We start from the raw sequence: 26725 nt of genomic DNA, 5'->3' as shown, positions 1-26725 counted from the left end.
AAAGCATCAATTCTTCGGCACTCAGCTTTCTTTATAGTCCAACTCTCACATCCATACATGACTACTGAAAAAACCATAGCCTTGACTAGATGGACCTTTGTTGACAAAGTACTGTCTCTTCTTTTTAACATGCTATCTAGGTTGGTCATAACTTTTCTTCCAAGGAGTGAGAGTCTTTTCATTTCACGGCTGCAATCAGCTTTATGGGAGTTCCCTTGTATGTTATTTGTCCTTTGTCCCTTGTTACATATTTTATCTTTGTCTTTAATTTTTGTCATTTTGATTACTATGTGTCTCAGTGTGTTCTTCCTTGGGTTTATCTTGCCTGGGACTCTTTGTGCTTCCTGGACTTGGTTGACTATATCCTTTCCCACGTTATGGAAATTTTCAGCTATTATTCTTCAAATATTTTCTCAAGTCCTTTCTCTCTTCTCCTTCCAGAACCCCTGTAACATGACTGCTCATGGGTTTAATGTTGTCCCATGCATCTCATAGGCTGTCTTCACTTTTTTCATTATTTTTTCTGTATTCTTTTCCGCAGCAGTGATTTCCACCATTCTGTTCTCCAGATCACTTATCCGTTCCTCTGCCTCAATTATTCTGCTATTGATTCTTCATCTCTAGTGTACTGTTATCTCTGTTCATTTGTTCTTCAGTTCTTCTAGGCCTTTGGTAAACATTTTTTGCATCTTCATTCTTTTTCCAAGACCCTGGATCATCTTCACTATCACCATTCTGAATTCTTTTTCTGGAAGATTGCCTATCTCCACTTCATTTAGTTGTGTTTTTTTTGGGAGTTTTTTCTTGTCCCTTCATCTGAAACATAATGTTCTGCTTTTTCATTCTGAGTAACTTCTGTAATGTGGCTTTTGTTCTAGCCATTGTAGGAGTGTGGTTCTTCTTGCTTTTTCTGTCTTCCTTCTGGTAGATGAGGCTAAGAGCCTTGTGTAAGCTTCCTGATGGGAGGGACTGGCAGTGAGAGAAACTGGGTCTTGTTCTGGTGGGCAGGGCCATGCTCATTAAATCTTTAATCCAATTATTTGCTGATGGGTGGAGTTGTGCTCCCTTTCTGTTAGTTGTCTGGCTTGTGGCAACCCAGCCCTGGGGTCTATGAACTCTGTGTGGGGTTAATGGCAACCTCCAAAAGGACTTACGCCAAGAGGCATTTTCCAGGACTGCTGCCAGTGCTATCATCCCTGCAGAAGCCACTGCTGACCCACACCTCCACAGGAGACTCTCCAACACTAACAGGTAGGTCTGATTCGGTCTCCTGTGGGGTCACTGCTCCTTTCCCTTGGGTCTTGGTATATGGAAGATTTTGTTTGTGCCTTCCAAGAGTCAAGTCTCTGTTTCCCTCAGTCCTGTAGAAATCCTATAATCAAGTCCTGCTGCCTTCAAAGTCAGGTTCTGTGGGGATTCCCAGTCCCTTTGCCAGATCTCCTAGCTGGGAAGCCTGACTTGAGGATCAGAATCATCACAACAGTGAAGAAGGAGAACTTCTTTGGTATTATTGTTCTCCAGATTGTGGGTGGCCTAGCTGGCAGGTAGAGGATTTTATTTTATCATGTTTGCACCCCTCCTACTGTCTCATTGTGGCTTCTTGTCTTTGGACATGGGGTATTTTGGGGGGACATGGGGTTCCATCATCATCCTGTCAATGGCTGTTCAATACCTCATTACGATTTTGGTGCTCTTGCAGGAAGAGATGAGTGCATGTTCTTTTAGTCTGCCAATCTTAAACTGGAAACTTTGCACTGTGTTTTTATTGTACCATAGACTCCCTCAATCTGGCACTGAATTCACTAGGCTACAATTACAGATTTAAAATTTGTGAAGAGACTGAAGATATCACTATTCTTCTTTACATGCCCAATATCTGGTAACACAGATGTCATATTTAGCTCAATATTTGTCTTATTAAAGATTATATAAATACTTGTAAAAACATATAAAAGAGATGCTTAATCAGCATTTTATAACTGGCAAATCTGGCAATTTGGACAAGAAGCTTTTAAAACAACATAATCCTGAAACAAGAATTGATGCTTTTGAATTGTGGTGTCACAGAAGACTCTTGAAAGTCCCTTGGAATGTGAGGAGATCCAACCAGTCCATCCTAAAGAAGATCAGTCCTGGGTGTTCAGTCGAAGGACTGATGCTAAAGCTGAAACTCCAGTACTTTGGCCACCTGATGCGAAGAGCTGACTCACTAGAAAAGACCCTGATGCTGGGAAAGATTGAGGGCAGGAGGAGAAGGGGATGACAGAGGATGAGATGGCTGGATGGCATCACCAATTCGATGGACATGGGTTCGGGTGGACTCCGGGAGTTGGTAATGGACAGGGGGGCCTGGTGTGCTGTGGTTCATGGGGTGACAAAGAGTCAGACACAACTGAGTGACTGAACTGAACTGAATCCTGAAACAAAATAATTTACATAAACCAAAATATTCCCTGGAAATTTAGTCATCTTTACCAGAAATATCTCAACTTTCTCCTAATGTTCCTTTTGCTCTTTTCCCTAATACTCATTTAATAAGTATTTTAATATCCTTCCCTAAATCTCTCCTGTCTCAGACTCTCAGCTCACTTCCTGACAAGCTCTACAGTCCTACAAATAGAATTGGAAATCAGTATGATTCACATTCTCTGTGGTTTTCCACAGATGTGATAATCAAATATTTCAGAAAAAAATCTATAAAATATGTTTTATCCCTGTTTTCTGAAATCTTTGAAGTATGGGTGAAATAAAGCAACATTTTACTGAAAACAAACTGAGTTATCACCTCAAGAGTCTGAAGTTCAGAGGTCCTCAAATTGTTTATGGGAATAAGTAATCTAGGGGCGCATTTAGACTAGACTCAATCAGCTGCATGAATAAAACCATTAAAAAATCTTGATACTTTAACGTAAGCTGCTGCTGCTGCTGCTAAGTTGCTTCAGTCATGTCCAACTCTGTGCGACCCCATAGACGGCAGCCCACCAGGCTTATCATAAATGGTTATACCATCATTAATTCTGTGCCAATAAATATCTTATTAGCCAAACATTTTCTAGACTACATGCTGCTCTTCAAGTACCCTAAAACAAGAATTAATGCTTAAAGAATTTCACTTAAAAATATCACCATTAAAAATTTTGTGAATTGAGAGAGACTCTAAAGTTGTGAACTATCAGAAAAATAATAATAAAACCATTTTGTTATGCAGGTTTGTCACACAGAGATTTCAAATAAAATATTTCTGATAGAAGTAGTACAATTTTGAATATTTGGTTCTTCACTGTTCTCTGGGAGTGACATGGAAGTAAGAAGACTGGAATATTTAAGTTCCTTTCTAGCTAGGGATAATCATACATTCATATCAAATATTCAAGTGCAAAGAAAAAGTAAAACACATACCAAAGCTTTGTCTACCACGATATGCATTTCTAGATAAAGAGGAATTAAATCAGTTGAAACAGTTGATTCTGGCTGGAAAAAAGAACAACAACATTTAAAGACTTGAAAACTTTCACAACTTGTTTATTCTAAACTTTTAGAATATTTACACCTTTATTTAATCATAGTTGAAATATATATATATATACACTTAAATTATAAGATGATGTTTTGATATACTTATGCAATGTGAAATAACTGCCACAATCATGCTAATTAACATAGCAACTCTCATATAGTTACCATTTTCTTTTTTCTTGTATGTGTGCATGTGTGTGTGTGTCATAAGAGCACGTAAGATCAACCCTCTCGGAAAATTTAAATTTTACAATACAATATTGCTTACTACAGTTATGCTATTGTTTATTAAATTTCCAGAACTTACTTATTTGCACAGATCAAACTTTATACCCTTTAACCAACATTTCCCTGTTCCTGTTGGCCTGCAGCCTCTGACAAATACCACTGCACTGTGTCTATGGGTTTGACTATTGTAGATTCCACATAAAAGTGAGATGTAGTATTTGTCTTTCTGTGTCTGGCTTATTTTACTAACATAATGTCCTTAGTTCAGTTCAGTCTTGTCTGACTCTTTGCTACCCCATGGGTTGCAGCATGCCAGGCTTCCCTGTCCATCACCAACTCCCAGAGCTTGCTCAAATTCATGTCCATTGCATCAGTGATGCCATCCAACTATCTCATCCTCTGTTGTCCCCTTCTCCTGCCTTCAATCTTTTCCAGCATCAGGGTCTTTTCCAATGAGTCTGCTCTTTGCATCAGGTGGCCAAAGTATTGGAGTTTCAGCTTCAAAATCAGTCCTACCAATGAATGTTCAGGATTGATTGCCTTTTAGGATTGACTGGTTTGATCTCCTTGCTGTCCAAGCGACTCTCAAGAGTCTTCTCCAACACCACGGTTCAAAGCATCTATTCTTCAGCACTCAGCTTTCTTTATGGTCCAACTCTCACAACCAAACAAGACTACTAGAAAAACCACAGCTTTTGTGGTACATATACACAATGGAGTATTACTCAGCCATTAACAAGAATACATTTGAATCAGTTCTAATGAGATGGATGAAATTACACAGAGTGAAGTAAGCCAGAAAGAAAAACACCAATACAGGATACTGACACATATATACGGAATTTAGAAAGATGGTAATGATGACCCTTTATGCAAGACAGCAAAAGAGACTCAAATGTATAGAATGGTCTTTTGGACTCTGAGGGAGAGGGAAAGGGTGGGATGATTTGGGAGAATGGCTTTGAAACATGTATACTATCATGTAAGAAACGAAGTGCCAGCCTATGTTCGATACAGGATACAGGATGCTTGGGGCTGGTGCATGGGGATGATCCAGAGAGATGATATGGGGTGGGAGGTGGGAGGGGGATTCAGGATTGGGAGCTTGTATACACCCGTGGTGGATTCATGTCAATGTATGGCAAAACCAATACAGTATTGTAAAGTAAAATAAAGTAAAAATAAAATTTAAAAAAGAAAGAAAGAAAAACCATAGCTTTGACTACATGTACTTTGTCAGCAAAGTAATGTCTCTACTTTTTAATATGCTGCCTAGGTTGGTCATAGCTTTTCTTCCAAGGAGCGTCTTTTAATTTCATGGCTGCAGCCACCATCTGCAGTGATTTTGGAGCCCAAGAAAATAAAGTCTTTCACTGTTTCCATTGTCTCCCCATCTATTTACCATTTAGTGACGGGACTGGATGCCATGATCTTCGTTTTTTCAATGTTGAGTTTTAACATCCTCAAGATTCATCCATATTGCCAAAAATGGCAGCACTTTCTTCTTAAGGCTGAATAACATTCCACTATATTGATAAATGTACATAACAATTTATTTAGTAATTATTTATCCAGATACTCAGATTGGTTCATATTTTTGCTACTGCAAATAATGCTTCAGGGAACACGGGCGAACATATATGTTTTCAAGTTAGTGCATTTGTCTTCTACTAAGAAGAATTATGATTTCGGGTCTTATATTCAAGTCTTTAATCCATTTTGAGTTTATTTTGTGTATTGTATAAAACAGTGATCAATTCATTCTTTTGTATGTCACTGTCCGGTTTTCCTAATACCATTTATTGAAAAGTCTATCCTTTCTCAATCATATATTTTTGGTTCTTCTGTCATAAATTTATTAACCATATATATTTGGGTTTATTTCTGTCTGTTGGGTTTATTTATAGTCTGTTCCACTGATCTGGGTATATCTTTTCATGTCAGTATAATATTATTTTAATGAATATAGTTTTGTAATATACTCTGAAATCAGAGAATCTGAAGACTCCAGCTTTGTTTCCTTTCTCAAGATTGCTTTGTTATTTGGTGATTGTAGTTCCATACAAATTTAAGGATTATTTTCCTGTTTCTTTGAAAAATACCATGGGAATTTTATAGGGATTGCATTGAATATGTAGATTGCTTTGGGTAGTATGGAAATTTTAACAACCTTGATTCTCCCAATCCATGAGCATGGAATATCTTTCCATTTGTTTGTGTCTTCTTCAATTTCTTTCATCTATATCTTGTAATTTTCAATATAGAGTTCTTTCACTTCCTTGGTTAAATTTATTCCTAGGTATCATATTCTTTTTGATGCATTGTAAATGGGTTGTTTATTTCTACTTTTGACAGTTTATTAGTGGTGTATAGAAACACAACAGATTTCTGTACATTTGTTTTGTATCCTGCAAATTTACTGAATTCGTTTATTAGTTTCAACAGTCTTTCTGTTATGGAGGCCTCTTAGATAATCACCAAGACTGCAGCCTGAGAGGCACACTTCTAATTACATGCACATCTATTGGTTAAGTGTAATGTTTCCCAGACACTTCAGAGGGTAAGCGCTACCTTTGAGTAGTCCATCTGCCCTAGTTTTTAAAAGTATTACCCCAGTTTTTGAAGCTGCCCTCCAGGGAATGCTCCTTGATTGCCTGGCTCTGGTGGCTAGGGGGCTTGCATTTCTGAGACACAAAGGACTGCAACTGTTGAAGAGATGGCTCTTGGCAAGCTGCAAATCCCAGAGCACTGTGTAGATAACATACTGAGGAAGGCTTCAGGTTTAGCACACATCCAGTGCAAACGACAGAGCTTCTCTCAAGGAATGCAGTCTGTGGACACCATCTTGGCACACTTCCCTTTGCCTCACTCCAGCTCTCCAATATCTCCCAGAAAAGAGCATCTACACTTATTTGGAGCCCCAGGTTTTATGACTGCTGCTAAGGAAACACTGCTAGATATCCTGGAGAACAGTGCATACACTTGCAATCCCACAGGACTATATACATGTGCATACTTTTGAAAGCAGCTGCCTGAAGATCTAGTTTCCAAACAACCAGAATCTAAGTACTAAGCATCTCCCCTTCAAGACACTAATATGCTACTTGGATAAGCACAAAGTTTTGAGAGATGACAAAGAGCTGGAGCAGGGTTGAACAACAAGTTTCACTCTTACACAAGGACATGCCAAGATTAGGAGAGGTGGTTTTTCATTTACTGTATAAAAACCAACACAGAAAGTCAAGCAAGATGAAAAAACAGAGGACTGTGTTCCAATTGGAAGAACAAGATAGAAAACTCATTAAAAAAAAAAAAAAAAACCTCAATGAAATGGAGACATGTAATTTACCTGATAAAGAGTTTAAAGTACTTGTCTTAAAGATGCTCACTGAACTGGAGAGATGGGTCAATGAATATAGTGAGAACTTTAACACAGAGAGAGAAAATATAAGAAACTATCAAAAAGTAGTCACAGAACTGTAGAATACAATAACAAGTGAAAAATACAATAGAAAGAGTCAACGGTGGAGTAGGTGAAACAGAAGAAAAAAACTCAGTCAACCCAAAGAAAATGCAGTGGAACTCAATCAGAGAAACAAACAGAAGAGAGAATTTACAATAGGAAAGATAGCATAAGGGGCTACAAAATAATAAACTAACAAACATTTCCATTTACCGAAGTCCTAGAAGGAGAAGAAAAAGGGGTAGAAATTTTGTCTGTAGAGACAATGATTGAAAACTTCCCTAACATGGGTAAGAAAACAGACATTTGGACTAGGGAAGCCCACTATCTTTTTTAAAAATGCAAAGATCCCCACTCCAAAGCACATTATAATTTTAATGTCAAAAGTTAAGTAGAAGAACAATGCTAAGAGCCGCAAGAGAAAATGTTTTACATACAAGGGAATTGCTATAAGTCTATTAGCAATTTTTCAGCAAAAACTCTGCAGGCCGGAAAAGAACAGCACAATATATTCAGAATGCTAGAAAAAAATTCTATCTCTTCTTCAACTCTGAATAATAAAGCTTCCAAGTTTTATAGACAAACAAAGATAAAAGAGTTCATCAATATTAAACCAGTCTGACAAGAAATTTTAAAGGGACTTATTTTAGTTGAAAAGAAAGTGTACTAATTAGTGATAAGAAAATAACTTTGAAACAATGAAGATAAAAAGGTAACATATCAAAACATTTGAGATACAATTAAAACAGAAGAAAACTTGTAATATAAATGCTTACCTTAACTTTATACCTGAAGAAACTAGATAAACAGGAGCAAACTAAAACCAAATCTACCCAAAGGATGAAATATGAAATAGAAATTAGAGTTTTTATCAAGACAGATGAGTAAATAGATCCTGAGCTCAACTCTTCCCACAACCACATCAAAATCACAACTATCTTCAGAATAACCATGCATGAAAAAGACTGGAACTTACCAGAAAGGATCTCCTACAACTAAAGATATCAAGAAGGAACCAAAGAGACAGGTAGGAGGAGCAAACTCGCAAAATAATAAAACTTCATAACTCCCAGAATGGCAACCTACAAACTGGAAAATAATTATACTACACAGATTATTCCACGGGAATAAGAGTTCTTGAGCCCCAGATCAAGCTCCCTAGTCTGGGAAGTAGCACTAGAAGTCCAGCACTGGGAAGATGAGCCCCTTCAAAGCATTTTGCTTTGAAGGCCAGTGGAGCTTAATTTCAGGATCTTCACTGAACTAGTGGATAAAGAGACATCAGTCCCAAGAGCACACTCAAAATCTTATGTGCACCAGGACCCAGGGCAAAAGAATATGACAGGTGCCTAAGCTAGACCCACCTACTGATCCTGGAGAGTATCAATAAGCATGGTACAGCTGCAGCTCACATTGGTGATATAACCACTGATAGTAGGCATATTTGGAAACATTCAACCATGTGAACACTGCTACTAGTGGCTGCAATCTTGACACATTAGCATCAAGACCTACTTAAGACCTGGAATGCACATGACATCTCCTACAGAAGGCCGCTTCTCCAAAGTTGAGAAATGTAACTAACCTACCACATACATAAAAACACAAATAGCAATTTAGATTCTTTTTAAAAAATGAAGCAAAAAAAAATACATTACAGTAGAAGGAATAAGATAAAATTTCAAAAGAACTAAGTGAAGTAGAAATAGACAACCCACCCAAGAAAGAGGGCAGAGGAATGACTATAACGTGACCAAAGAACTGAGGAGGACAAGAGATGCACAGAGCAAGAAGTTAGAAGTTCTTAACAAAGAGGTAAAAAAAAAAAATAAAGAAAGAATGACCAGAGATGAAGAATAACTGAATGTCCAAGGAGCAGTCGCTGTGCAGGCACAGGAGGGCCAAGAGGAGCCACTCCGTGTTCAAGGTCAGGAGGGGCAGCTGTGAGGAAATACCCCTCATCCAAAGTAAGGAGCAGTGGCTGTGCTTTGCTGGAGCACCCGTGAAGAGATACCCAACATCCAAGGTAAGAGAAACCCAAGTAAGACGGTAAGTGTTGCAAGATGGCATCAGAGGGCAGACAAACTGAAACCATAATCACAGAAAACTAGTCAATCTAATCACACGGACCACAGCCTGGTCTAATTCAATGAAACTAACCAATGCCCTGTGGGGCCACTCAAGATGGGCGGGTCATGGTGGAGAAGTCTGACAGAATGTGGTCCACTGGAGAAGGGAATGGCAAACCACTTCAGTATTCTTGCCTTGAGAACCCCATGAAAAGGCAAAATGATACGATACTGAAAGAGGAACTCCCCAGGTCGGTAGGTGCCCAATATACTACTGGAGATCAAAGGAGAAATAACCCCAGAAAGAATGAAGGGATGGAGCCAAAGCAAAAACAATACCCAGGTGTGAATGTGACTGGTGATACAGTCAAGGTCTGATGCTGTAAAGAGCAATATTGCATAGGAACCTGCAATGTTAGGTCCATGAATCAAGGCAAATTGGAAATGGTCAAACAGGAGATGGCAAGAGTGAACACCGACATTCTAGGAATCAGCGAACTAAAGTGCCCTGGAATAGGTGAATTTAACTCAAATGACCATTATATCTACTACTGCAGGCAGGAATCCCTTAAAAGAAATGGAATAGCCATCATGATCAACAAAAGAGCCCGAATGCAGTACTTGGATGCAATTTCAAAAACGACAGAATGATCTCTGTTCATTTCCAAGGCAAATCATTCAATATCACAGTAATCCAAGTCTATGCCCCAACCAGTAATGCTGAAGAAGCTGAGTTGAACAGTTATATGAAGACTAACAAGACCTTTTAGAAATAACACCAAGAAAAGATGTCCTTTTCATTATAGGGGACTGGAATGCAAAAACTAGGAAGTCAAGAGTTACATGGAGTAGCAGGCAAATTTGGCCTTGGAGTACAGAATGAAGCCGGGCAAAGGCTAATAGAGTTTTTCCAAGAGAATGAACTTGTCATAGCAAACACCCTCTTCCAACAACACAAAAAAAGACTCTACACATGTACATCACCAGATGGTCAACACCGAAATCAGATTGATTACGTTTTTTGCAGCCAAAGATGGAGAAGCTCTATACAGTCAGCAAAAACAAGACCAGGAGCTGACTGTCACTCACATCATGAACTCCTTATTGCCAAATTCAGACTTAAATTGAAGAAAGTAGGGAAAACCACTAGACCATTCAGGTATGACCTAAATCAAATCCCTTATGATTATACAGTGGAATTGAGAAATAGATTTAAGGGGCTAGTTCTGATAGAGTGCTTGATGAACTACGGACGGAGGTTCGTGACATTGTACAGGAGACAGGGATCAAGACCATCCCCATGGAAAAAAAATGCAAAAAAGCAAAATGGTTGTCTGGGGAGGCCTTACAAATAGCTGTGAAAAGGAGAGAAGTGAAAAGCAAAGGAGAAAAGGAAAGATATAAACGTCTGAATGCAGAGTTCCAAAGAATAGCAAGAAGAGATAAGAAAGCCTTCATTAGCGATCAATGCAAAGAAATAGAGGAAAACAACAGAATGGGAAAGACTAGAGATCTCTTCAAGAAAATTAGAGATACCAAGGGAACATTTCATGCAAAGATGGGCTTGATAAAGGACAGAAATGATATGGACCTAACAGAAGCAGAAGATATTAAGAAGAGGTGGCAAGAATACACAGAAAACTATACAAAAAAGATCTTCACAACCCAGATAATCATGATGGTGTGATCACTAATCTAGAGCCAGACATCCTGGAATGTGAAGTCAAGTGGGCCTTGGAAAGCATCACTATGAGCAAAGCTAGTGGAGGTGATACAATTCCAGTTGAGCTATTTCAAATCCTGAAAGATGATGCTGTGAAAGTGCTGCACTCAATAGGTCAACAAATTTGGAAAACTCAGCAGTGGCCATAGGACTGGAAAACGACAGTTTTCATTCCAATCCCAAAGAAAGGCAATGCCAAAGAATGCTCAAACTACCACACAATTGCACTCATCTCACATGCTAGTAAAGTAATGCTCAAAATTCTCCAAGCCAGGCTTCAGCAATACATTACCACGAACTTCCTGATGTTCAACCTGGTTTTAGAAAAGGCAGAGGAACCAGAGATCAAATTGCCAACATCCACTGGATCATGGAAAAAGCAGGAGAGTTCCAGAAAACATATATTTCTGCTTTATTGACTATGCCAAAGCCCTTGACTGTATGGATCACAATAAACTGTGGAAAATTCTGAAAGAGATGGGAATACCAGACCACCTGACCTGCCTCTTGAGAAATCTGTATGCAGGTCAGGAAGCAACGGTTAGAATTGGACATGGAACAACAGACTGGTTCCAAATAGGAAAAGGAGTACATCAAGGCTGTATATTGTCACCCTGCTTATTTAACTTATATGCAGAGTACATCATGAGAAATGTTGGGCTGGAAGAAACACAAGCTGGAATCAAGATTGCCAGGAGAAATATCAATAACCTCAGATATGCAGATGACACCACCCTTATGGCAGAAAGTGAAGAAGAACTAAAAAGCCTCTTGATGAAAGTGAAAGAGGAGAGTGAAAAAGTTGGCTTAAAGCTCAACGTTCAGAAAACGAAGATCATGGCGTCTGGTCCCATCACTTCATGGCAAATAGATGGAAAAACAATGGATACCGTGTCAGACTTTATTTTTCTGGGCTCCAAAATCACTGCAGATGGTGACTTCAGCCATGAAATTAAAAGACGCTCACTCCTTGGAAGGAAAGTTATGACCAACCTAGATAATATATTCAAAAGCAGAGACATTACATTGTCAACAAATGTCCGTCTAGTCAAGCTATGGTTTTTCCAGTGGTCATGTATGGATGTGAGAGTTGGACTGTGAAGAAAGGTGAGTGCCGAAGAATTGATGCTTTTGAACTGTGGTGTTGGAGAAGACTCTTGAGAGTCCCTTGGACTGCAAGGAGATCCAACCAGTCCATTCTGAAGGAGATCAACCCTGGGATTTCTTTGGAAGGACTGATGCTGAAGCTGAAGCTCCAGTACTTTGGCCACCTCATGAGAAGAGCTGACTCACTGGAAAAGACTGTGATGCTGGGAGGGATTGGGGGCAGGAGGAGAAGGGGACAACAGGTGATGAGATGGATGGATGGCATCACTGACTCGATGGACACGAGTTTGAGTGAACTCTAGGAGTTGGTGATGGACAGGGAGGCCTGGTGTGCTGCAATTCATGGGGTCACAAAGAGTCGGACATGACTGAGCTACTGAACTGAACTGAACTGATAGTAGATTAAATGCTACAGAGGAATTGATCAGTGAGCTGGAAGACAGTAGAGGAATTCACTGGTGATGACCAGAAAGAAAAAAATAATGAAAAGAAATGACAGTTTAAAAGATCTCTGGGGCAATACCAAGAACACTAATATTCACATTATAGGGGTCCCAGAAGATCACAGAGAGAAAAAGTCTGACAAATATTTGAATAAATAATAGCTGAAAAGTTCTGAAAGCTGAAGAATTAAACAGTGAAGCACAGAAACTATCATACAGGATTAACCCAAAAAGGAACAAACCAAGACATATTATAATCAAAATGAAAAAAAAAATGGACATAAAGAGAAAACAGTAAAGGCAGCAAGAGGAAAAAAAATCAACTAATATAAGAGCATTCCCTTAAGGCTATCAGCTGATTTTTCAGCAGAATCTCTTCAGGCTACGAAAAAATTGACACCATATATTTAATGTGATACAAAAGAAAAAGCTAAAACTAAGACTTTGCTACCAAGCAAGACTTTCATTCAGACTTGATGGTGAAATCAAAGGGTTTACAGACAAGTAAAAATGAAAAGAAATCAGCACTATCAAAGCAGTTTTACAACAAATGGTAAAAGAACTTTTCTAGACAAATAAATAAATAAATAAAAGGCTACAACTAGAAATAAGAAAATTACAAAACAACTTCATCGGCAAAGGCAAACATACAGTAAAGGTAGGAACTCATACATACACAAAGTAACTGGGAAGGTTAAAAGACAAAAGTAAAATCATCTGCATCAACAATGAGCAGTTAAGAGATACACAAAACAATCAAATGTAAAAATGTGATATTGAAAACAGTAAATATGAGAAGAGAGTACAAATGCAAGTTTATTTAAATGCATTTAAAATTAAGGTATCAGCAACATGAAATAATCACATACATACACAGACCTCATGTTACCTCCAGAGAAGGCGATGACACCCCACTCCAGTACTCTTGGCTGGAAAATCTCATGGACAGAGGAGCCTGGTAGGCTGCAGTCCATGGGGTCGCTGAGGGTCAGACACGACTGAGTGACTTCACTTTCACTTTTCACTTTCATGCATTGGAGAAGGAAATGGTAACCCACTCCAGTATTCTTGCCTGGAGAATCCCAGGGACGGGGCAGCCTGTTGGGCTGCCGTCTATGGAGTCGCACAGAGTCGGACACAACTGAAGCGACTTAGCAGCAGCAGCAGTAGCATGTTACCTCCAACACTTTGGCCACCTGACGTGAAGAACTGACTCATTAGAAAAGACCCTGATGCTGGGAAAGATTGAAGGCAGGCGGGGAAGGGGACAACAGAGGATGAGATGCTTGGATGGCATCACTGATGCGATGGACATGAGTTTGAGCAAGCTCTCGGAGTTGGTGATGGACAGGGAAGCCTGGCGTGCGTCCATTGGGTTGCAAAGAGTCAGACACAACTGAGGAACTGAACTAACTGACCCACAGACAAAAATCTATAATAGATATACATACAAAAAAGAAAACAAATTCTAAGCATACAACTAAAAATACTCAACAGTCATAAAAACACAAGTGGAGAGTACAAAAGAGGAAAAAGGAACAAAGATTTACAAAACAAATCCAAAAACAATTAACAAAATGGCAACAGGAACATTAATATTGATAATTATCTTAAATGCAAAGAAAGTAAGTGTCCTAACCAAAATACATACAGCAATTGAACAGATACAAACACAAGACCTGTATAAGTGCTGTTTACAAGAGTCTTGCTTCAGATCTAGAGAGACACACAAACTGAAAGTGAGGGGATTGAAAAACATATTCCACAAATGGAAATCAAAAGAAAGCTCAAACAGCAATACTTATATCAGATGAAATAGACTTATTTAGAAACAGAATAAAAACTGTTACAGGGGACCAAAAAACGACACTACATAATAATCAAGGGATCAATACAGTACAAAGATATAAAATTATAAATATATATGTGCCTAATCAATAACCTCAGATATGCAGATGACACCACCCTTATGGCAGAAAGTGAAGAAGAACTAAAAAGCCTCTTGATGAAAGCGAAAGAGGAGAGTGAAAAAGTTGGCTTAAAGCTCAACATTCAGAAAACGAAGAACATGGCATCTGGTCCCATCACTTCATGGCAAATAGATTAGGAAACAGTGGAAACAGTGTCAGAGTTTATTTTTGGGAGGCTCCAAAATCACTGCAGATGGTGACTGCAACCATGAAATTAAAAGATGCTTACTCCTTGGAAGAAAAGTTATGACCAACCTAGATAGCATATTCAAAAGCAGAGACATTACTTTGCCAACAAAGGTCCATCTAGTCAAGGCTATGGTTTTTCCTATGGTCATATATGGATGTGAGAGTTGGACTGTGAAGAAAGCTAAATGCCAAAGAATTGATGTTTAACTGTGGTGTTGAAGAAGACTCTTGAGAGTCCCTTGAACTGCAAGGAGATCCAACCAGTCCATTCTGAAGGAGATGAGCCCTGGGATTTCTTTGGAGGGAATGATGCTAAAGCTGAAACTCCAGTACTTTGGCCACCTCATGCGAAGAGTTGACTCATTGGAAAAGACTTTGATGCTGGGAGGGTCTGGGGACAGGAGGAGAAGGGGACGACAGAGGATGAGATGGCTGGATGGCATCACCAACTCGATGGACATGAGTCTAAGTGAATTCTGGGAGTTGGTGATGGACAGGGAGGCCTGGCGTGCTGCAATTCATGGGGTCGCAAAGAGTCGGACATGACTGAGCAACTGAACTGAATTGAACATAGGAGCACCTCAATATATGACAAATATTAACAGATAGAAATGGAGAAATCAACTGTAACACAAGAGTAGTAGGGAACTTCAACACCCCACTTGTATCAATAGACAGATCATCCAGACAGAAAGTCAATAATGAAAACATAAGCCTTAAATAACACAACAGACCAAATGAACCTAATTGATATATAGAGAGCATTCCATCTGAAAGAACAAAATACATGTTCTTTTCAAGTGCATATGGAACTTTCTACAGGATAGATCACATGGTATGCCACAAAACAAGCCTCAGTAAATCAAAGTAACAGGCATCTTTTCTGACCACAATTCAATGAGACTAGAAATCAACTACAAGAAAAACACTACAAAAACAAAAACACATAGATGGTAAACAGTATGCTACTAAACACCAATGGATCACTGAAGAGATCAAAGAGAAAATCAAAATGTATGTAGAGACAAATGAAAACACAAGGATACAAAAAGAAAAATGAAAATGAAACATAAGGATCCAAAACCTGTAAATGCAGCAAAAGTAGTTCTAAGAAGCCAGTTTATAGCAATGCAAGTTTACCTCAGGAAACAAGAAAAGTCTCAGATAAACAACAGAACATTACACCTAAAGCAATTAGAGAAAGACCACCAGATAAAATCCAAAGTTAGTGTAAGGGAAGAATTCATAAAGATCAGAGCAAAATAAATGAAATAGAAAGTGAAACTAAAAGTTGACTCTTTGAAAAGATAAACAAAATCGATAAACCTATAGCCAAAGTCATCAAGAAAAAAGGGAGAGTGTCCAAATGAATAAAATCAGAAATTAAAAAAGAGAAGATACAATCGACACCAGAGAAATACAAAGGATCATAAGAGACTACTAAGAGTAATTAAACATCAATAAAATAGAAAGCTTAAAAAAAATAGATAAATTATTAGAAAGGCACAATCTTCCAAGACCAAACCAGGAAGAAACAGAAAATGTAAACCAAACAATCATAAGTATTAAAGTTAAATCAAAAAAATAAATAAATAAAATATAAAGTTAAATCAGCAATTTTAAAACTCCAAACAAAGCATAAATGTTCATCAGTGATATTGGCCTGTAATTTTCTTTTACTGTATCTCTGCTTGGTTTTAGTATCAGGGTGATGATGGCCTCATAGAATCAGTTTGGAAGTGTTCTTTCCTTTGCAGTTTTTTGGAATAGCTTCAGAAAGATATGTGTTAACTCTTCACTAAATGTTTGGTAGAATTATCCTGTGAAGTCAGCTGATCCTAGACTTCTGTTTTTGGCCACACAATGCAGTATATGATATCTTAGTTCCCTGACCAGGGGTTGAACCTGCACCCCCTGCACAGAAAGCAAGGAGTCTTAACCACTAAAACACCATGGAACATTGATGCAAAAATCCTCAACAAAACAGCAGCAAACCAAATCCAATGATATATTAAAAGAATCATACAGCATGATCAAGTGAGATTTACTCCAGGGAGACTAATGAGTTTTCAATATTTGCAAATCAAGCAGTGTGATATACAACGTTAACAAACTGAAGATAAAAACTTATGATCATCTCAATAGATGTAGAAAAGGGTTTTGATAAAATTCAACATTGATTTATCATTTAAAGAAAACTCTCCAGAAATTGAGCATAATCTTTTCTACCTCAACATAATAAAGACCATATATGACAAATTTGGCTCAGACAGTAAAGCATCTGCCTACAATGTGGGAGACCTGGGTTCAATCCCTGAGTCAGGAATACCTCCTGAAGAAGGAAATAGCAACCCACTCCAGTATTCTTGCCTGAAAAATCCCATGGACGGAGGAGCCTGGTAGGCTACAGCCCATGGGATCGCAAAGAGTTGGACACAACTGAGCAATTTCACTATGACAAATCCACAGCTACCATATATTCAGTGGTGAAAAGCTGGACACACTCCCTGTAGGATCAGGAACAAGAGAAAGATGTCCACTCACACCACTTATATTCAACATGACTTTGGAAGTCTTGGTCACAGCAATCAGAGAATAAAAAGAAATAAAAGTAACCTAACTCTGAAGAGAAGTAAAACTGTCACTGTTTGCAGATGACATGTTACTATTCATAGAAAATCCTAAAGACACTACCAGAAAACTATTTGAGCTCATGAATGAATTTGGTAAAATTATAAGATACAAAATTAATACACATAAATCTGTTGCATTTTATATACTAACAACAAAAGATTAGGAAAGAAATTAAGGCAACAGTCCTATTTACCACCACATGAAAAAGAATAAAATACCTAAGAATAAACCTACCTGATAAGTCAAAAGACCTATATTCCAAAATCTTTAAGATGCTAATGAAAGAACTTGAAGACAGAACAAACAGATGGAAAGATATACCATGGTCTTACACTGGGAGAATCAATACTGTCAAAATGAACATATTGCCTGAGGCAATCTACAGATTCAGTGCAATCCCTATGAAATCACCAAGATATTTTATACAGAATTACAACAAAATTTTTTAATTCATATGGAAATACAAAAGACCCTGAGTAGACAAAACAATCTAGAGAAAGAAAAAAGGAGCTGGAGGAAATCACATTCTGTCCTCAGATTATACTATAAAGTTACATAATCAAAACTGTATGATACTGGCACAAAAACAGACACATAGATTAATGGAACAGAATAGAAAACCCAGAAATAAACCCATGCACTTATGGTCAATTAATCTAGGACAATGGAAGCAAGAATATAAGACAGAGAGAAGACAGTATCTTCAATAAGTGGTGCCAGAAAACTGGACAGCTGCATGTAAAACAATGAAATTAGAACATTCTCTAACAACACATACAAAAATAAATTTACAGCGGATTAAAGACCTAAATGTAAGACTGGGTACTGTAACACTTCTAGAGAAAAACACAGGTATGACACTCTTTGACACAAATCAAAGCAATATCTTTTTGGAGCCATTTATTTGAGCCATGGAAATAAAAACAAAAATAAACAATTGGGACCTAATCAAACTTCTAAGCTTATAAACTTCTGCACAGCAAAGGAAACAATAAACAAAACAAAAAGACAACCTATGAAATGGGAAAAATATTTGTAAACAATGAAACCAACAAGGGATTAATCTCTAAAATGTACAAATAGCTCACAGAGAGCAATATTAACAAAAACAATTCAATCAAAAAAATGGGAAGAAGACCTAAATAGACCTTTCTCCAAAGAAGACATAAAGATCACCAATAGGCATGTGAAAAGATAATCAACATCCTAATTGAAATGCAAATCAAAACTGAAAAGAGGTACTACCTCACACTGGTCGGAAAGGCCATCATTAAAAAGTCTACAAATAAATTCTGGAGAGGGTATGGAGAAAAGAGAACCCTGTTACACTGTTGCTGGGAATGTAAACTGATACAGCCACTGTGGAGAATAAACAGTATGGAGCTTCCTTTAGAAAGTAAAAACAGAATTACCATATGGTTCAGCAAATTCCACTCCTCAGCATATATCCACAAAAGATAAAAACTCTAATTCAAAAAGATACATGCACCTCAGTGTTCATAGCAGCACTATTTACAATAGCCAAGACATGGAAGCAACCTAAATATCCATAAACAGATGAATGGATAAAGAAGATGTGTTATATGTATATAAAGGAATATTAGTGAGCCCAAAAAAAAGAATGAAATAATGTCATCTGCAACAACATGGATGGATGTAGGGATTATCACGTTAAGTGAAGTAGGTCAGAGAAAGACAAATATCACACGATATCATTTCCATGTGGATCTTAAAAAGTGATATAAATGAACAGGGAAGTATATTCAATTCTTCTAATAACCTATAATGGAAAAGAATCTGAAAAAGAATATATACATACATATGTATAACTGAATCACTTTGCTGTACCCTTGAATCTATTTCAACATTGTAAACGAACTATACTCCAATAAAAATTTTAAGAATTGAAAAAACTACCATTATCCAGCAATTCCACTTCTGGGTCTTTATCCCAAGGAAACAAAAATCACCATCTTGAAGAGATTATCTGCACCCCCATGTTCAATGCAGTATTATTCAGAACAGCCAATACATGAAAATAACCTAAATGTCCATCAATTGATGAATGGATAAAGAAACTTGGTGCATGCATACATACACACATGCACACACACACACACACACACACACACACAAAGGAATGCTATTGGCCATTAAAAAGAAGGAAACCTTGCCACTGCACCAACATGATTAGACCTTGAGAGCATTTTGCTAAAGGAAATGTCAGACAAAGAAAGACAAATACCATATGATCTCATTTATATGTGGAATCTTAAGGAAGAAAACAAATACAAAATACCAGACTCATAGGTACAGTTAAAAGGTTGGTGGTTGCCAGAGGTAGGTACTGTGAAGTGGGATAAATGGGTGAAGGTGATCAAAAAGTATAAATTTCCATTATAAGATAAATAAGTTCTGGAAATAGAATACACATCATGGTAATTATAATTAACAATACTTCAATGTATATTTGAAAGTTTATTTGAATGTATATTTGAAAGTACACTATGGGTTGTGATAAATGTTAACTACTTATTGTGGTAATCATTTCACAATAATTTATCAATTTATTATGCTTATACCTTATACCAACACAATGCCAATTATATCTCAATAAAACTGGAGGAAAATTTTTAAGTAAAAATAGCCTTTAAAATATAGTAACATATTCTAGATATTTAAAAAGCACAACCAAAGACAAAATGTCCCACTATACAAAAATACAGTAAAAAAGGATCTGACAGAATTTGGCCAGAACACCAACAATGTCCACCATACTGGTTAATCTAAGCCATTATAGATTACTCTCCTCAATTCTTAGAATGAAAATAAAATTGTTCATATTTAGTAAATAAAATTTCATTTTAAAATATATGTGTGTGTGTGTGATAGCATTGAGTACTTTGGTTCAAATCTGTATTATTTTGGATATAGGATTAGAAGCTTTAACAGAGACACAAGATAATAATGGATTAAACAAGTTGGAGTTTATTTCTCTCTTATATTAAAAGACTGAAGAGGCATGGTGATTTAGCCTTATAAATTCCTCAGGAGCAAGGTTCATTCTACCTTACTGCTCTGCTATGTACAGTATCATTGCCATCATTGTGGACTAGGATGTACCAATATGTTCACACTGCAGCCAGCAGGAAAGGGCAGAAGAGAAGAGGATAAGCTTTCTTCCTTTAGAACTCTATCTAGACGTGACATGTTACATCTGTCACATGTCAGTATCTATAACTTTGTCACAAAATTCTACCAAGGTGCAAGAGAGGTTGAGAAATGTAGTCTTAATTTTTACATGTCTGGCTAAATTCTGATGAGTTTAGTCTATTTTTAAAAAAACTGACAGAAGCCAAGGAGAACATATATTGTGAACATTGCCATATACTTCTTGTATAAACTATGCATATTAATGCCACTTTTACTTGGCAAAAATATTTTCTCTCTCATAATTATTTTTGTGAGGACCAAAACATGCAGTTATACAGGTGAACAATTTACATTGGCCATACATGGCAATTCAACTTATGACATTTTAATTATATCTATAATTTAATTAATGCTGATTTCTTGGTTATAAATGCAGATTTCATAAATATTAATTGATAATTTCCAAGAATATAGAGATAAAAGCAGAAAGTGAGTTTTTAACATTTATATTGAATATGCACTAATATGCAGTTTATTTAGCCTTCAATTAAAATAAATAAATCTATTGTTGCAAAGAGAAAAAGGTAATGTATGGTTCAAAGTAAATTGTTAAGGCTAAGAAAAGGTGAGAATGTTAAAGAAAAGTAGCTACAGCTATCTAACGGGTTAATAAATTTCTTTTAAAAATAAATAGAAACAATAACTGCCTTGAAAGAGTAATAAAACATACACAACTCACTTTTTCACTTATAAAAATGTAATGGTCCATTGGGTTTTGTTCTGTGTCTTGGTTATTTTCAGTAAGAACTGCAAATTCATTCTTTTCATTCCCTAATCTGTAAAGAAGATGCTGAAATTCAAATGCAGATTCCAGAGGCTCAATTCCGTAAGAAACATTTTCAAACTGCAATATTCCTCTGTAAAATTAAGGACAAAAATTTACTGCTTTTAATTCTATTTTATAATTCTAATTTTAACTAATTCTATAATTAATTCTATATTATAAAACTCTGACAGAATTCCAAAAAGAGGATGAGGAGGAGGAAGGAAAGAGGGGAAGGAGAAGAAAGAAAAGATACAGATGTTTTGGGGCTCTGTATTTTGTCCCACACTCTGTATTTTGGAGATGACTCTGAAGAGACCAAAAATAAAAATTTTCCCAATTCTGAAAACAAACTATCCATCTAATTTTCTTTATAGTTATAAACATAGTTGAAATTATTAAATCAGAAATTACATAATCAGTTGCTTAGGTATGCAACAGTACTGTGTATACAGCATTACTGTGATCAAGTCATTCCCCTGTCCTCCAAGTCAGTGATTTAATGAAAGCAATAGCATATAGAAATCTGTAAAAAATTTGATCTGTTTTGCACTATAATGATTACATTGCTTTATAACAAAAGGATACATAATGAGCAATTTTATCCATAAAAATAAAATTTAGCAATAATTATAAGGCATTTATGAATTTTGTTTATATACATAATCTGAATAAGACATTTAAAGTAATAAAGAGTAAACAACTTTTATAAGTATTCTTCCCTGAATATAGGTAACTATATAGCGACTATTCTCTAAAAACCAAATTTTAGAATTCCATGTAGAAAGCACCAAGTAAAATTCGTTTGTGAAAACAAGGATCCTACACTACAAAAATGAAGATGAAGAATGTCCTGACAGAATGGAAAGCCCTCTAAGCACTAAGGAGGAAACTACAATTCTTAGAGAGTTTAAGACAGTGATATTACTAGAAAAAAATGGGTAAGTACTATAATAATTATTATTTGTTTATACAGAAGTGCGTCCTCTCTCTGCAGATGAGTTCCTGTGTGAAAGGGCATGCTTCGTTTATGCATTTTTATATCTTCAAACACTAGTCTAGTAACTGGTACAAAAATATTTGCTGAAAAAAAAGCTACTCAGAACTTAGCTCCTCCAATTTGTTATAGTCAAACATGTTCATCTGTCATTTCCACAATAAAGAAAAAAAGCAAGGACACCAGGAAATCTAAATTTTCAAGGAAGTTGTGACAAGTCTCTGGTCTGAATTGAGGAGAAATAAGAGAAAAAACATATTCAGAGGAATATATCATTCAGTGATATGATGGGAATATCCACATAGGAATAGTCTCCACATGGAAATCCTCCACCAGCTCCACACTTAGAATAAACTAACCAGTTCACTGCAGCCAAATATCACAACTATGGTGTTTGCATATCAAGGACAAAAAATACATAACCTCAGTCCAGAGCACGTGCTAAGTGTGACAAAAGAATTCGGATATCCTTCAATATATCCTTGGTAGTAGCACTGAGCCTAGGAGGGAGAAAGTAAAGTAGTTACCTAGGAGTTGAAAAAACTTTCTAATGACTTCTTAACATTTTATACTTAGAACTTTCTGAATATTTTTCATAGGCTCTATACTGTTTATATCATTGTGAATAAAAAGACGTTCAGAAAAAAACGCCTCCCCAGGTTCGCCACTTTCATTATATTAATGCCGCTTTTCAGATCAATGCTTGGGATTATTAATTTACACCATTTCCAAAGTTTTATACCATATTTTAGGTAAAATTATTTTCCAAAATACAAATTTAGGTCATTAATTAAAAGACAAAGATTGTGACTCTGGATATTCTTTAAATTCTGATAGTCTGCTAAAAAGAGATGTCTAAAATTTAAGGTCACAAAAAAAATTGAAGATCTAGAAAAAGATATACCACACCAACACAAACCAAAAGGATAACTCTGAAGCAATACTAATATTGGAAATGTAAACTTTAAGGCAAAAAGCATTACTAGAGATAAAGAGGGACATTTCTTAATGATAAGAGTTTCAATTTACCAGGAAGATATAAATATTCCAAATTTGCATTCACTTAATAACATAAATTCAAAATATAAAAAGTCAAAAATGAAATAATAATAAAAATAAATGCATAATCATACTAAAGATGTTTAAGCAGACATTTCTGTCAGTAACAGGTAAGTCTAGCATTCAGAATCTATAGAGGACTTGAATAGAATGTTAACCTCATAGAGATAGAATATTCATGTAGAATACTACACTTTAAAACTATATGTAATATACTTTTCTTGCACAGAGTTCTTTTTTAACTACATTTTATTGAAGCATATAGTTAATTTACAGTGTAGCAGTAGCTTCAGGTATACAACAAAGTGATTCAGTTATACATACATACATATAAATGTACTCTTTTTCAGATCCTTTTCCATTATAAATTATTACAAGACATTGAATATACTGTGCTATACCAGTATAGATCCTTGTCATTTATCTATTTTATAAATAATCACGTGTATATATCAATCCCTAAGTCCTAATTTATCTCCCCCTCCATCATCCTTTCTGGTAATCACAAGTTTTATTTTTCTATGTCTGTGAGTCTATTTCCATTTTGTAAATAATTTCACTTATATCATTTTTTAGATTTCACATATAAGTAATATCACATGATATTTGCCTTTCTCCATCTTTTTTCACTTAACATATAAATCCCCAGGTCCATCTCTGTTGCTACAAATGGCATTACATTACATCATTCTTTTTTATGGCTGAGTAACATTACACTTTCTTTTTAAAGAACACATAATATTTATAAAAATGAAACCATATTCTGGGCCATGAAACACAACAAAAAACTTTAAAGGACTGAAATCACACCAAATTCAGTCTCTGACCACAGTGCAATTAACATGGAGACATAGCAAACATCATTACAAACAAAAAAGGAAGATTATATAATTTCTACAATTTCATGGTGCTATATATTTTGGTATAAATCAATGTAATTTTTCTTATTAATGTACTCTTCTATGTTAGAAGTAAGGTGAGCAAGAAGGAGCAATATAAGGAAATTAATGGTCCTTTCCAATTAGAAGTAAAGTAATATATATCAATAATATTCAACAAATTTTTATTATATGCTATGTGATAGGCATTTTTCTAGGCACTAGAGAGGTATCATTGAGTAAAACAGAACAAAACCTCTGGTCAAATGAAGATTATATTGCACTGAGGGAACAATAAATAAAGTATATTGATAACCACTATGGAGAAAAACAAAACAGGAGAGGTAAAAGAGTATGAAGATTAAGACTGCAATTTAAAATAGGGATTGGACTCCCCTGGTGGTCCAACAGTAAAGAGATCTGCCTGCCAATGAAGGGCACACAGGTTTGATCCCTGGTCCACATGATTCCAGCAAGATTCCACATGCTGCAGGGCAACTAGGTCCATATGCCACAACCAATGAAGCACCTGCACCCTAGAGCCCAAGCTCAGCAACAAGAGGAACCACCACAATGAGAAGCCTACCCACTGCAACTAGAGAGCAGCCCCCGCTAGCTGCAACTAGAGAAAGCCCACTTGCAGCAGTGAAGACCCACCATGGCTAAAAGTATAAATTTAAAAAAAAAAGTTTTTAAAATTTTAAATCTGGACTACTCAAGGACTAATTGGATGGTTTTGAGCAAAGAACTGAAGAAAATGAGAGAGAAAAACATTGTATCTTGCGAAAGAGCAAACATCTGGATCAGAGGAAATAGAGAAAAATTCTTGAAAGGAGAACATGTCTGGTATGTTTAAAAAATAGCAAGGAAGCCAATGTGACTTCAACAGAATTACCAATGTAAAGAAAGAGTAACAGGAAATGAGGTCACAGAGGTAAAGAGGATCAGACTGTGTAAAGCCTGCAGGATATTACGATTTTCACCATTTCACCCTATTTAAAGGTTTTTATTTTTATTATTTATTTATTTATTTATTTTTGGCTGTGCTGGGTCTTTGTTGCAGCATGTGGGCTTTCTCTTGTTGGTTTTCACTTTGTGGACAATAACTCATCCCATGAAGGCTTCTGAGTAGAGAAGCAACAAGATCTGACCAGGTTGGTCTTTTTTTCTTTTTTGATCTGAACAGCTTGCCTGGTGGCTCAGAGGTTAAAGCATCTGCCTCCAGTGTGGAAGACTCAGGTTTGATCCCTGGGTCAGGAAGATCCCCTGGAGAAGGAAATGGCAACCCACTCCAGTATTCTTGCCTAGAGAATCCTATGGACGGAGGAGCCTGGTAGGCTAGTCTACAGGGTCGGATGGAGGAGCCTGGTAGGCTACAGTCCACGGGGTCGCAAAGAGTCGACACAATTGAGCGACTTCACTCACTCACTCACTCAGGTTTTATTAATAGGATTCATCTGGTTGTCATGCTGAGACCTGACCCAGGGAATGAGCAGTGTGGTTCAGTTCAGTTCAGTTCAGTCGCTCAGTCGTGTCAGACTCTTTGCGACCCCATGAACTGCAGCACGCCAGGCCTCCCTGTCTATCACCATCTCCCGGAGTTCACTCAGACTCACGTTCATCGAGTCCGTGATGCCATCCAGCCATCTCATCCTCTGTCGTCCCCTTCTCCTCCTGCCCCCAATCCCTCCCAGCATCAGAGTCTTTTCCAATGAGTCAGCTCTTCTCATGAGGTGGCCAAAGTACTGGAGCTTCAGCTTCAGCATCAGTCCTTCCAAAGAAATCCCAGGGTTGATCTCCTTCAGAATGGACTGGTTGGATCTCCTTGCAGTCCAAGGGACTCTCAAGAGTCCTCTCCAACACCACAGTTCAAAAGCATCAATTCTTCGACGCTCAGCCTTCTTCACAGTCCAACTCTCACATCCATACATGACCACTGGAAAAACCATAGCCCTGACTAGACAGACCTTAGTCGGCAAAGTAATGTCTCTGCTTTTGAATATGCTATCTAGGTTGGTCATAACTTTCCTTCCAAGGAGTAAGCATCTTTTAATTTCATGGTTGCAGTCACCATCTGCAGTGATTTTGGAGCCTCCCAAAAATAAAGTCTGACACTGTCTCCACTGTTTCCCCATCTATTTGCCATGAAGTGATGGGACCGGATGCCATGATCTTCATTTTCTGAATGTTGAGCTTTAAGCCAACTTTTTCACTCTCCTCTTTCACTTTCATCAAGAGGCTTTTTAGTTCTTCTTCACTTTCTGCCATAAGGGTGGTGTCATCTGCATATCTGAGGTGATTGATATTTCTCCCGGCAATCTTGATTCCAGCTTGTGTTTCTTCCAGCCCAACATTTCTCATGATGTACTCTGCATATAAATTAAATAAGCAGGGTGACAATATACAGCCTTGACGTACTCCTTTTCCTATTTGGAACCAGTCTGTTGTTCCATGTCCAGTTCTAACTGTTGCT

At 36.9% G+C, this 26725-nt stretch overlaps 1 protein-coding gene across 4 annotated transcripts in view; it reads right to left on the bottom strand.

Annotated features, from left to right (window-relative positions):
- LOC120865674 (disintegrin and metalloproteinase domain-containing protein 32-like) overlaps window positions 1-26725 on the bottom strand; it is a 188520-nt gene that overhangs the window by 120313 nt on the left and 41482 nt on the right. For all 4 annotated transcript variants that reach the window (XM_040242987.1, XM_040242989.1, XM_040242986.1 and 1 more), the window contains exons 5-7: window positions 22739-22815; window positions 21235-21412; window positions 3400-3471 (exon numbers count right to left, since the gene is read on the bottom strand). In XM_040242987.1, coding sequence (XP_040098921.1) covers window positions 3400-3471; window positions 21235-21412; window positions 22739-22815 — 327 coding nt within the window. The remainder of the gene's footprint in view (window positions 1-3399; window positions 3472-21234; window positions 21413-22738; window positions 22816-26725) is intronic.

The sequence above is a fragment of the Oryx dammah genome, unplaced genomic scaffold, assembly GCF_014754425.2.
Source record: "Oryx dammah isolate SB20612 unplaced genomic scaffold, SCBI_Odam_1.1 HiC_scaffold_7, whole genome shotgun sequence".
Taxonomy (NCBI): domain Eukaryota; kingdom Metazoa; phylum Chordata; class Mammalia; order Artiodactyla; family Bovidae; genus Oryx; species Oryx dammah.
Note: the sequence above shows the minus strand (reverse complement) of the source record. Positions and strands in the feature narration are given on the sequence as shown.